The sequence below is a fragment of the Squalius cephalus genome, assembly GCF_949319135.1.
Source record: "Squalius cephalus genome assembly, chromosome: 21".
Classification (NCBI taxonomy): domain Eukaryota; kingdom Metazoa; phylum Chordata; class Actinopteri; order Cypriniformes; family Leuciscidae; genus Squalius; species Squalius cephalus.
Window position 1 is genome coordinate 27,737,169 of NC_137142.1, and position 12,443 is coordinate 27,749,611.

The window sequence follows — 12,443 nt, forward strand, 5'->3', positions numbered from 1 at the left end:
AACTTTATCACTATAAATATAAACAAATAAGATGGCTTTTAGTACTCACTATCAAGCTAGCATATCGATACTGGTAAAGTTTAAAATATATTGAGTTTGATTAGGTAACGAGCTATATTTATAGGTAACAAGCTATATTTATAAGGCAAAGCTAAAAACAGGTTGCATTGATACACGTTTTTCCATTACTATCAGTTACACTGTGATGAAGGTGAATTTCGTGTAAGATTCATAACATATACGGTGTTTTGCATGTAAGAGAACATTTTTTGCATGATGAAAACATTGTTGACTCTGATGAAGACTACACTCCGGAGACAAGTACCGCATCGTCGGTTCGAGGACAGGTCCGGGGTCGAGGGTGAAGCAGAGGAGGTCGTTCAAGAGTGCGGGCAACCAGGGTCCGAGGAAGTAGTTTTTGCCTTCGCTGACTGCATGCAGGTGCTTTGAATTTTGAATGCTCTTTCTCTGCCATAATTTTACTCTTTGTAGGTTCCGCGCCTCTCTTGCACTCCTCAAATCAAACAGGTGCGTGCATATGGGCAGATCTAGCAACAGGGGTGGTAGCCATGGTTGCGAGAGAGAGTGACAGTCGCCCAAACCAATCAATTGTTTCGTCCCGGATGGAAATAATGAGCTGTGTTTATTGCAGATTAAAAGGTCTACAGTCACTCGATTTTTATACTCTCTTTTTCAGAGCACTTACATTTTAATTATGTATTGGTATATAAAGACAGTTTAAACAAATTTGAAAAAAAGTTTTTTATAAAAATCCTACCTACCCTACCTTTAAGTAAGATTATTTTCATCTATGGCGTTATTATCCTGTCAAATGTCGAGAGCGCATTATTGTAGCGCGAAAGTACATTAATATAATGCACGAGCGTGAATCTCTCTGCTTAGTGGATTATATTAATGTACTTTCGCGCTACAATAATGCGCTCTCGACATTTGACAGGAAAATAACGCCATACAGTTCCGCCTGGCCTTGAACATGGGCTGGCATATGCAAATTTTTGGAGGCGTACATATGATCCCGACTGTTGCTTCACAGTCGGTGTTATGTGGAGATTCGCCTATTTTTCAGGGGTGTTGTTCAAAAACGAGATTTAAATAAGAAGGAGAAAACAATGGTGTTTGAGACTCACTGTATGTCATGTCCATGTACTGAACTCTTGGTATTTAACTATGCCAAGATAAATTCAATTTCAAATTCTAGGGCACCTTTAAAACTTCTAGTTCTCGCTCTCCCAGGAATGGTGCAGCCTCTGGCTGACATCTTTGAGTTTCAGAAAGGTGAATCTCTGAGAAATTATCTGATGCACCAATGTCTCCTCCCTGTAATGAACACACACAGTTATTTCAGGATTTATAGGATAAATGTTAAGAGCAATAAAAGTTTAGTTCCCCATTGAGGAGTTTTTCTACTAGATTCTGGCATCAGAGCCAAGATATTAGGGTAACCTATTTTACTGCAATGCAATAACATGCTTTTAAAAAGCGTTAAACATTATTTTAGTCCCTTAATTTTGTTACAGAACAACTAAGTAGTAAACCAAACAACATAAACCTGTGACTTCACTCTTTGCTATCAAATATTCAGCCTCTAAAACAGTTACCTGTGATGTGCATTGTGCCGCAAAGTCCTTCAGCGCATTCAGCTCCTTCTGTACACTGAAAGACAATCAATTAACACCTGGCCTACTAATAAACTTTAGCTGTGAAAAAGTTCCATTACTGGGTCATCATATACTGCTGGCTTCAAATCCCGCAGGTAAAAAAAAAAAAAAAAAGGAAACATTTAAACTTACTTTCTCCCTGCAACTGCCCCTGTAAATCAAGAGTAAAGACAATGACAGTGAGCTGTGTCATTAACATGAACAGCTCTTATACATGATTTCAAATATACCAATGAAACTTACAGTATGCATGGATCTGTAAAACCAGCCACACACCAGGCATAATGCTTTCAAACGGCAGCACTATTACACGCAGATCATCCACTGTTCTCTCTCCATTGTCTAAACAGAAGAATTTAGTGCTCTCTCCAACAGAACCTTACATAAATATAATTTGGGTGTTGACACTTACACACTTGCTGTATTAATTCTGTGGCAAGAGAAACAGAGTTGACCACTGGCAGACCTGCCACCCCATACATGAACAAAGTAGTGTAAATGACATCTGCAAAAGAGGAAATGTAAGAATTACTGCAGAATAAGGATGCATTTTTAAGCCCTACTGATTCATTTAAATTGTTTATGAATGCTTTTGCCACAAAGTAACCAAAAATCTGTATGTTTTCTTGACTTTCTTATCCTCATTCGTTACCAGGAACTTTTCTGGGGAATCGTGAGGGTGCAATCGCAGTCAAGACGTGGAGCAGAACTGTGACAAAGATCCATCCAAAACGCTCTATGATCAAAAACACATTATAATAGTCAGGTTACAATTGCTGGAAAGCCATGCTATTGCATAAAAACTAACAAAAAAATTTAAGAAAATGTTTGAATGACAAATTTTGATTTGATATATTAGCATAAACCACACAAAACATTTAAGTAACAATGCAAGCAATTTGTTTTGTTTTTTTCAAAATGAATAGAGCAACTGATTTTGCTGACATTTGAAACCAACTTACCCTTAGTAATTTGATACTCCAGAATCTTGTTAACATAATATAAAATAAATGCACTATGCCCGATGAGTGTGAAAACCATAACGGTGACCCAAACTAAATCTAGGATAGCGAGAGACAGAAAGATCATCATTAATACAGCCAAATACAAATACAAATATAATTTAGTGTGTATGGGGGGGCCACACACACACGGTTTCAAAGCCAGTGCCAAACAGCATTGCTTTTGGAGTATTTGTCTGTAAGCTAATTATTTACTTGTCCTAAAGCAGTGGTTCTCAACCAGGGGCCTTGGGCCCACCGGGGGGACTCAGCAAATTTCCAAGGGGACCTTAAGATTACCTTAAAATTACATTAAAATGAGCTAAAATGACTTAAAGTCAAGATATTTATTATTTTAATTCAGTCCTCTTTTTTGTCTCTGAAGAACCAGGATTTCCAAGGTCTTGAAAAAACTTGATATATGAGGTAATTTAAAAGTGATTTGTAGATTATTTGTAAATTAATAAAATCATAAAACTGGGGGCAATTTTAGAATGGATATGCATTTCTAGTTATGCCAACCTCTAAAATATATATTTTTTAAATAGTTTTTACAAATCTTATCCAGTAAATTATGAACAACTGGCAAATTTATGGGGCCTATGAATATTGTTGTGGACAACAGGGGGCCTTGAATTAAAAAAAGTTCAGAATTATGTCCTAAAGCATTTATTTCCTGACCACCATTCTGAATTAACAACGAAATGGTTTAATATTCAATTTAAGCGGCCTCACCAGTTAGAGGGAACATGACAAATAAACATTTTGATTTGTGACATGTAAAATTAAACATTTGTTTGTGTACTTACAACATCTCCATATAAGTGCATAAAGTTGATTTTTGTCAAGTTTAGAACAAAGGTACTGTCGAATTGCTGGAATTGGAAGAACTATGAATGAAATGGCAGCAGATATTCCCCCAAAAGCATATGTCGTTGTAATCATGGCTGAAAATAAAAAGAAACATTTTAATGACTGTCAGTATATAAATATCTAAAACAAGAGACCGATCCTGGATAACTTATAAATACAATATCTACTTACATTCATCAACGCTTGGTGATCTATAGAAGAGGAGACGCATTTGAAGAAAGTTGCTTGACTGCATGAGAACATGTCCTAACGACTCTACATGGCAAAAATCACATATGACCATTACACATAACATGCAGCCTAGTGGTTAAAGATCTGGAAATCTGGCCTTCATCTAATTGTATGATTTCTAAAGCATAAAAAATAAAACAGAATACATTTTTACATACTTGTTACAAATCGAAGGGAAAAATGAATATCAAAAAAACGTATAAAGAAAATGTTGCTTAAAGCTAGAAGAGATGCTGGCAGGGATGACAGCAGAATAACCCCAACACTGACAAGCACAGCTTCACTCCACTGAGGTGCATTCCAAAGATCATGAAGAACAGCTGCAAAAAAAAGATGATACAATTATTATTAAAGGAACCGTATGTAAGATTGTGGCCAAAACTGGTCAAAAAAAGTGCAATCACTTTCAAATTACTGTAGAGCGGTGTATCCCCTCCCCCTCCCCCCTGACTCCAGGTTGCCAGTAAGGCTGCAGGATCCAGCAGGAACGTAGGCTGCTACAAGGAGCTTCCAATGGCAAGTGACGAGTCCTACACAGTACGTTTTTTCCTGTTAATTATGTTTATGCTTCATGAGAGATATTTTGCATATTTCGGATTCATAACAAGGTCTTTTAGGTTTTGTAACGTTAGACATTTTTTATCCGGCACGTTTGTAGCTGCAGCTGTGGTAACTAGAGCAGAGCTGGCAACCCAGATGCCGAAACACTACTGACTTCATGATTGGTAGATAGGTGGAGAGTGGGGCATCAGGCCAAAACACAACATGACAACATCAACATCAGTTGAGGGCTGCAACTTCACTTTTAAATGACAATATCCTGGCCGGACTACTGTTGTCAGTGATATAAGTATTTGAAATGAACATGATTTCTTAATGTCTAGTGACATATCAAGGCCATTTTATGATTAATTGAAATACATTTCTTACATACGGTTCCTTTAATACAGGCCCAGATGAATGTATTCTGGAAAATTGAAGTGCCCCAGCAGTCAATAATTTAATCCCTTAAAATTAATCTTTGATTATCAAAATGACATTAAAGTAGAAGTTTTTTTTCCCTTTGGAAATAAATTCTTCATGGTTGAAAATAGCTTGAATGTAACTAAACCATAAATATGCAAATTAGACCCCACCTCCACTCATTCACACAATCTGATCCACTAGGTCAACTGTAGTAAACGCAATGGTTTAATTCAGCCATATATGTTTGAACCAGAAACTGATTCAGAAGAAGGAAGAGCGAATTACACTTGATCATCTACAAGTCGATGTATCCTAATGGTAATGCGTTTTATGTATCGCTCTCTAGTCTCTACAACATCGGACACATAACGGTAATTGATATGATTAGCCTTTGGCTTGACTACATTTATCAAACAGCTAATGATGTAATTTTAATTATATTGTGCTTTTCTCAAACCCAAAGCGCTACAACACAGAGTAATTATAATAAAAACAGTAATTCAATTAAAAAAAAAGATTACAAAGAATAAAAAATAAAAAAAACAAGCAAGCAAAAGAAAAAGACACTCAAAGACAATAAGTAGAATATGAGTCTAAAGAGATTTCTCAAAACAGTCCAGTGTTGCTCGACTGCCCCATAGACTTTAATTTAAATGAGGGCTGCTGAATAGTACAACCAGAAGAGCGAAGAGACCCATGAATAGCTTTACATGTTAAAATCAGAGTTTCAAAATAGATACGTGTCTGTATGGGAAGCCAGTGTAATTGATAAAAGTACAGGGGAAATATGCTGGCAAACAGTTGTATGAGTCAGTGCTGTTGAATTCTGAATATTTAGCAGTTTTTAATGGATTTATTAGGAGGACCAGAGTAAAGTGCATTGCAGACATATTAAAAGACATGGACAAGCTTTTCTGCATCGGGCAAGGAGAGAGAAGTTCTATGTCAGTCTGCCAATATTTCTAAGGTGGACAAAAGCCGTTTTTGAGAACATTTTAATATGGGCATCGAATGTCAACCTCTGCATCAAAAATAACACCAAGATTGCACACTTGAAACGATGGAGATACTGAATTGGAATCAGTTGAAATTTAAAAAAAAAAATTAAGTTTATGCAGAGTCGTCAGCATACCAACAAGTTGATTTTTAGTTTTTGACTCATTAAGTTTAAGAAAATTTTCTTTCATCCAAACAATTTGTAAGAGCTGTTATAGAGTTATAGTCAGGGTACTGACTTAAATCTGTGTATCGTCAGCATAACAATGAAACCCCAGACCAAACTTTCGAATGATCTCTCCAAGAGGCAACATATGCTAAACAGAATGGGCCCTAACACAGACCCCTGTTGGACACCCTGCTGTACCAATGTGGGTTCAGATTTATTTTCCTCCAAACATACATCTCACTGGAAACTCTCAGTGAGATTGGATTTAAACCAATCACACACAACACCAGAGATGCCTAACCACCCACACATCCTTTCAGGGAGGATGGAATGGCATACAGTGCCAAAAGAAACACTAATGTCTAACAAAACTATAATGCTGCAAGCACCGGTGTCAGCAGAAGTTAGAAGGTCATTCGTGGCCCAGACAAGAGCGGTCTCAGTGCTGTGTCCTGATCTAAATCCAGAATGAAATGGTTCTAATAGATTATTTATGGACAAATATTTCTGTAACTGACCAACAACAACCCATTTAAGGACCTTTAAGCCAGAAAAGGTAGATTCACCATAGGTCTATAGTTAGATAAGCCTTCAGCATCACACCCAGGTTTTTTAGGAACTGGTGTGATAGCCGCTGTCTTAAGGGCCAGTGGAACCTTCCCAGTCATTAGAGAATTATTGGTAATTGCAGTAATAGAAGGGCATACAGATATTAAGCATGGTAGGGAAGGGGTCAAGAGAACATGTATGAACTCATAGACAATTTTGAAATGTTGTCAATACTCAGTAACAAAGCTCTAAAAGAAAGAAATGGAAGGTGAATTTTTAAGTCCCAGGAGCCAGCCAGGTAGAGCCAGATTTAATGGAGCTATACATCTTTTGGACTGTCTCTGTAAAGAATTTATGGAATTCTCAACAGAAGAGATTTTTTGCTTTGAGGTTTAACAAGTTTATTGATGTTTAACAAGATTTGTTGTTGTAAAAGTTCATGTTCAAAGCCCCGCCCTGCACGTTAATGGGATTTGTTACATATTTGTGACGAGCAGTATCAAACTGCAAAACTTGATTTTCACCACATGAGGTCTTTAGATATTTGAACATAGTAAATTAATAAATTATTTACATTAAGATTTTGAAACTGGCCACCTTACCTGAGCAACATGCAGTGGAAATCAGAAGATATGCAACAGGAATACCTGTATATTCAATTATTCTGTGGATGAAACCTGGAAAATCAACTAAAAAAGCAAAAAACACATACATTTTTTTTTAGATTTATAAAACTTCCCAAACATTTAAAATTTGTAAGAATTTCAGAGAACCATAATTTAAATGTAAACCATTTCATAAAAATGAAATCATATTCATATAGTTATATTTACACATTTATATTAGCCGATTCCGTATAACAGCCTCTAATTACTGTAGAATTTTCTGGCAAACTAAGAATTCTTTTTCAGACCTCAAATTTGTGGGCTTATCACAGATCCCCAAAGCACTAAGTAAGATGCATTTATGTACAATGCGATTTGAAATGTATTACATAATATATTTAATACAATGTACAATCAAACAATGTGTTTCATTAAAATGCACATACGTACCAGAAACTGTTGTATTCCAATTATAATAAGGGGCCATAAGAAACAATAAAATGATCCTTGTCAGATTAATTATTGCACACATTGTTACCTCAACAACAGACCCTGGAAATAAGCAGTAACAAAACAAAGTCATCAGAGGGGAAAAAAAAGGGTAAATAAAACCTTTTCTGACAATGCATGCAGACTTAGAAAAGTTCATGTCACATACCTTCAATTACACCCCACAGAATAAATGCAAGAGATAAACAGATGTTGGGACAGACAACTTGCAAATAATTTATGTACATAGGCTTTGTCCCAGTATCTGCAGAAGAACATAAACGTCATGTACAATTATTTAGTGTTACTGTTTATTATTGTCTTTTTTAGAGTTGCTCTATCAGATTTGAGTTAGGTTTGCATTATTCAATCATTATGTTCCCGTTTATCACTGTAAGCTGTTTTGAAACAACTTGACTTGATGTTTACATAAACAGTGATGCAGTGGAAGAATAAAAGAACCACAGTTTAACATCTTATTAATTTATATTAGCAATACATTAATATAACACTTTAAAGCATATTTGCTTGGCCTACCTTTTCTGCTTACATAGATTGCGACTGGAATACTTAATACAAAAGTCACAAGGAGGGAAATAAAGCAAAGCATCAGTGTAATGATGTGCAGAGCAGACATTCCTACATGAGAGAGACAGATTTTACTGGCATTAGATTTAGTTCATGTTAAAAAGAACAATTCGACATAACATTTGATAAAAAAATGTTTTCACTATATAGAATTATATAAAATTGATATATACTGTTAAATTGTTTGGGGCTGGTAATATTTATTTTTAAATGTTTTTGAAAGAAATCTCTAAGGTTCAACAAGGCAATTTAATACAGTAAAGGCTGCAAAAATACAGTAAAATTGAACATTTATTGAAATAAAAAAAAGAGGTTTTCTATTTTCATATATTTAGAATGTAATTTATTCCTGTGAAGCAAAGCTGAATTTGCATCATTGCTCCAGTCTTCAGTTTCTCATCATCCTTCAGAAATCATTCTAATATGCTGATTTGCTGCTCAAGAAACATTTATTATTATTATCAGTGTCGAACAGTTGTGCTGAGGTTATTTTAGAATTATTTATATACAATTAATTATTATTATGTATTAGGTTTTCATTTTAGTTTAAATATTAATAGTAATCATTACATGCTTTTGACACATCTTATTTTTAAAATATATATATATATAACTTTTAGTTTTAGTAATTTTAGTACTTTAAATTAAAGGCAGGGTAGGTAGGATTTTTCTAAAAAAAAAAAACATTCCAAATTTGTTTAAACTGTCTTTATATACCAATACATAATTAAAATGTAAGTACTCTGAAAAACAGAGTATAAAAATCGAGTGTCTGTAGACCTCTCACGACTGTTGTAAACACAGCTAATTATTTTAATACCCTGCCTTTAAGCAAGACCGTTCGCAAAGACCCGCCCCCTTTAGTTACTGTTACGCCGCTCTCACGCCCCACCATGTTCTCACACAGTGAAAAATACATCGCGGAGCAGAGAGGACAATGACAACGCACTGACAGACAGGACAGACAGGACAGACCAGGTTACTTTTGATATGAAACAAAGTCTCACCTTTCAAATTTGGTCATTTTTAATAGAAATTTAAACAATAAATACCGTTTTGTGGCTCTTTAATGTGTCAAATAAACATGAATGAACATAAGAAGGAATGTTAACCGCGGAAAGACGTCAAACTTGTTTTTCAAGTTTAAATACTCCAACGTTAATCTGCTCTCCTGAGTCCTGACTGTTTTGTCGGACAAAAATGGCGGATGACAGATTATGATTGGTCAGATCGCCTGTCAATCAAACTCCCTGCCAAGGGTCAATTGGACTGCTAAATATTTTTGTAGAAACAATTATTTGAAATAGAAATATTTTAAACGTCTCTGATGTCACTTTTTATAAATTTAATGCATACTTGCTGAACAAAAATTAATTTCTTTCAAAATCTTTTTTTTTTTTACTTTCGAACAGTACAGTGTATTTCTCAGATGACTTACCCAACTGCCCTATTTCCACAGTAGCAGAGCTCACTGAATATTCTACGTGGACTTCACACATGTATTCTCCCTTGTCGGCAGTCTGGACATTTTTTAGTCTCATTGAGAAGTTGCCTTTGGAAATTTCTTCTCTGAAGAACTCTGCTCTGTCGTTATGACGTAATATTGTCCCATTTTGGAAAAGCAAGACAGGGACGATGTCTGACTTTTTGTCCACCTTCATCCATGAGACCTCGTCAAAGTGTTGAGGAGGAACATGCGAGTCAACCATGCAATTTAGAACAACCTCTTCACCAACATGTGCAAACACAATTTGATCTTCTCCTGTCACAACTACACGCTCTGTCATAAATAAGACAAATAATCATTCTAAGAACAAAATAGGCATGTTTAAAGACTCTTTTAAAATTGGATACTTACCCACATGTTGAATTGTAACAGGGATTTCCCCAACATCCTGGTCAAAGTAAACTACACATTTGTAGATACCAGTGTCCTCGACTGTTATATTTTCCAACAGGATTGAAAAGTTTCCTTTAAAGATCTGCTCAGGAAAAAAATGTGCTCTGCCCCTGTAAGACAGATACTGAGCCTCGGGTCTGTCCTCACCTTTCTGAAACAAGTGCACTAATGCCTCTTCATCTGTCTTCTTCCACTCGACCTCCAGCTCCTCCACAGGTAATGGGGTTTCCACAGAGCAGGGCAGGATGATGGAACCCCCCAGTTGTGCAACCAGAGACTGAGCAGGTCCTTGAACCAAGAGCCCTTCAAAAACAAAACATGAAACAGCAATTCAGATGGGACTGTTGGTAAAGAACAGTGCACAAGTCATAAACGCATAATGCAAGCAAGTATGGAACAAAGCATGTGATCCTTACCTTCAGTTGTAAGAAGAGCTGCTGCTGATATCAAGACTCTAAACATGTTTAAGGTGCACATATCTACAGAGCTGGGAAAATCTCTGAATTTAAGAGTAAAAATAAACAGCCCTAGTAAGAACTGACTTACATTATCAAAAGTTCTTCCTACTTTCATTTTATTCAAGTTGTGCAACATGGACTTTGACCGAGGATGCACATGATTGACTTCATACAACCATAACTCAGCAGCTGAATTTGCTCTTAATCTCAGTTGATGGCTCAGTCTTGTTCTACTCTACATTCAAAAGCTTGGGGTTGGTGAGATTTTGTAATGTTTTTGAAAGAAGTCCCTAATGCTCAAGACTGCATTTATTTGATCTAAAATGCAGTTAAAACTGTAATTTTGTAAAATATTATTACATTTACTAATATTACAATTTAAATGTAGCTGTTTACTACTTGAATCTATTTTAAAAAGTCATTTATTCCTGTGAAAAGCTGAATTTTCAGCAGTCATTACTCCAGTCTTCAATGTCAAACGATCCTTCAGAAATCATTCTGATTTGCTGTTTAAGAAAGCTGTTTATATCAATGTTGAAAACACTTCTTTTGCTTAATATTTTTGTGGAAACAGTGATACGGATATGAAAAACTAAACTTCATAGTCCTGACTTGATGTTTATCTTTGTGACAATATGTGCCTGCAATTAACTATACATCTTTTGTTTCCAATAGAAATGTCAGAAACAAATGTCATAATTTCCACGTCAGTATGCACTAGTAAATTCACTAGGAAACAAGTGAACAGAAATTATCACCAACACTGAACTGTTGAATGACACAGTCAATTGTCTTTTTTAGAGCTGCTTTACAGTAGAATTGATGTTTGCATCATTGATCATTATATTCCTGTTTATCACTTTGTAAGGCCTACCCAATCGGTCCAACGACAGTTTCCGATAAGCGGGGTCTTTTCATCGTGGCAAAGTAATTTATTCCAAAAAAACTTTTATCAGACTCCATTTTATCACAACCTCGAATTTAGGTTGGAATGCCAATTTGTTATTGGTAATTTATAATAGTTTAGCAATACATTAGATTATTCTATAACTCTTTACTCTTATTATAATCATTCATTCGGGTGCCAAAGTCGCACAGGGTCCTCGCACTGACCGTTATGCGGGCCCACGATCACAAACTCGTCAGTCTGAGCAATAACCAGAGGTTATGGCTACAATGCCACCCACGCTTGCTATTGTTAAAAAGTACCCATGTAGCCCCCTACAGTTGCCTATATAACAACTTAGTTAAAGCCCAAATAATAACCAGAGGTTATGGCTAGTACATTAAGATAATGCCGTTCCAGTTAGCAGGAAAAAGCAGTTAGTCAGGAATCTAGAACCCCACCTGATGTGCCTCATGCTCCATCTAACCTGGGATCTAGTATGTACTTAACCCTGAACGCAGATTTGCGGAATGGATACAACACAGATGTCAAACTCAGTTCCTGGAGGGCCACAGCCCTACACAGTTTTGTTCCAACCCTGCTTCAACACACACACACCTGCAGTTTTCAAATAAGCCTGAAGGACTTGATTAGCTGATCAGGTGTGTTTAATTAGGGTTGAAGCTAAACTCTGCAGGGCTGTGGCCCTCCAGGAACTGAGTTTGACACCCCTGGGATACAACGAAATCTACTAAATTTAAGTCAGAATAAAATCAATTGTAACAATTTATTATTAGTCAGGTCAATGTATTATGCCAATTACATAATCAGTTCAAAGATAATAAACACAAAACATCAAATGCTCTGGAATAATGGAAAAGATGTTTAAGCTACCTGACATAAGAAAAATACATGATGCTGAGTGTCTTTAGGACACTCCCTGGGGCAGAAACTTCTTTCAAATGGAAACATTTGCTAACAATGGGAATTTGCAGAGTTTACACCTTTTGAGGGCTGGATACCATTTGCTTGGAAGACACCCTCCTCTGTAAG

General features: G+C 36.0%; 1 protein-coding gene across 1 annotated transcript; it reads right to left on the reverse strand.

Annotated features, from left to right (window-relative positions):
- Window positions 1-1,133: 1,133 nt before the first annotated feature.
- LOC307149819 (uncharacterized protein) lies at window positions 1,134-10,600 on the reverse strand. Its single transcript, XM_079856385.1, has 17 exons — window positions 10,463-10,600; window positions 10,005-10,349; window positions 9,585-9,926; window positions 8,096-8,197; window positions 7,728-7,823; window positions 7,520-7,621; window positions 7,067-7,153; window positions 3,943-4,104; window positions 3,725-3,808; window positions 3,490-3,627; window positions 2,642-2,740; window positions 2,332-2,415; window positions 2,092-2,184; window positions 1,923-2,021; window positions 1,812-1,830; window positions 1,620-1,674; window positions 1,134-1,338 (listed from the first exon to the last, which is right to left on the reverse strand). Exons 1-17 carry the CDS (start codon window positions 10,521-10,523, stop codon window positions 1,216-1,218), a joined length of 2,091 nt encoding a protein of 696 aa, XP_079712511.1. The 5' UTR covers window positions 10,524-10,600; the 3' UTR covers window positions 1,134-1,215.
- Window positions 10,601-12,443: the final 1,843 nt, after the last annotated feature.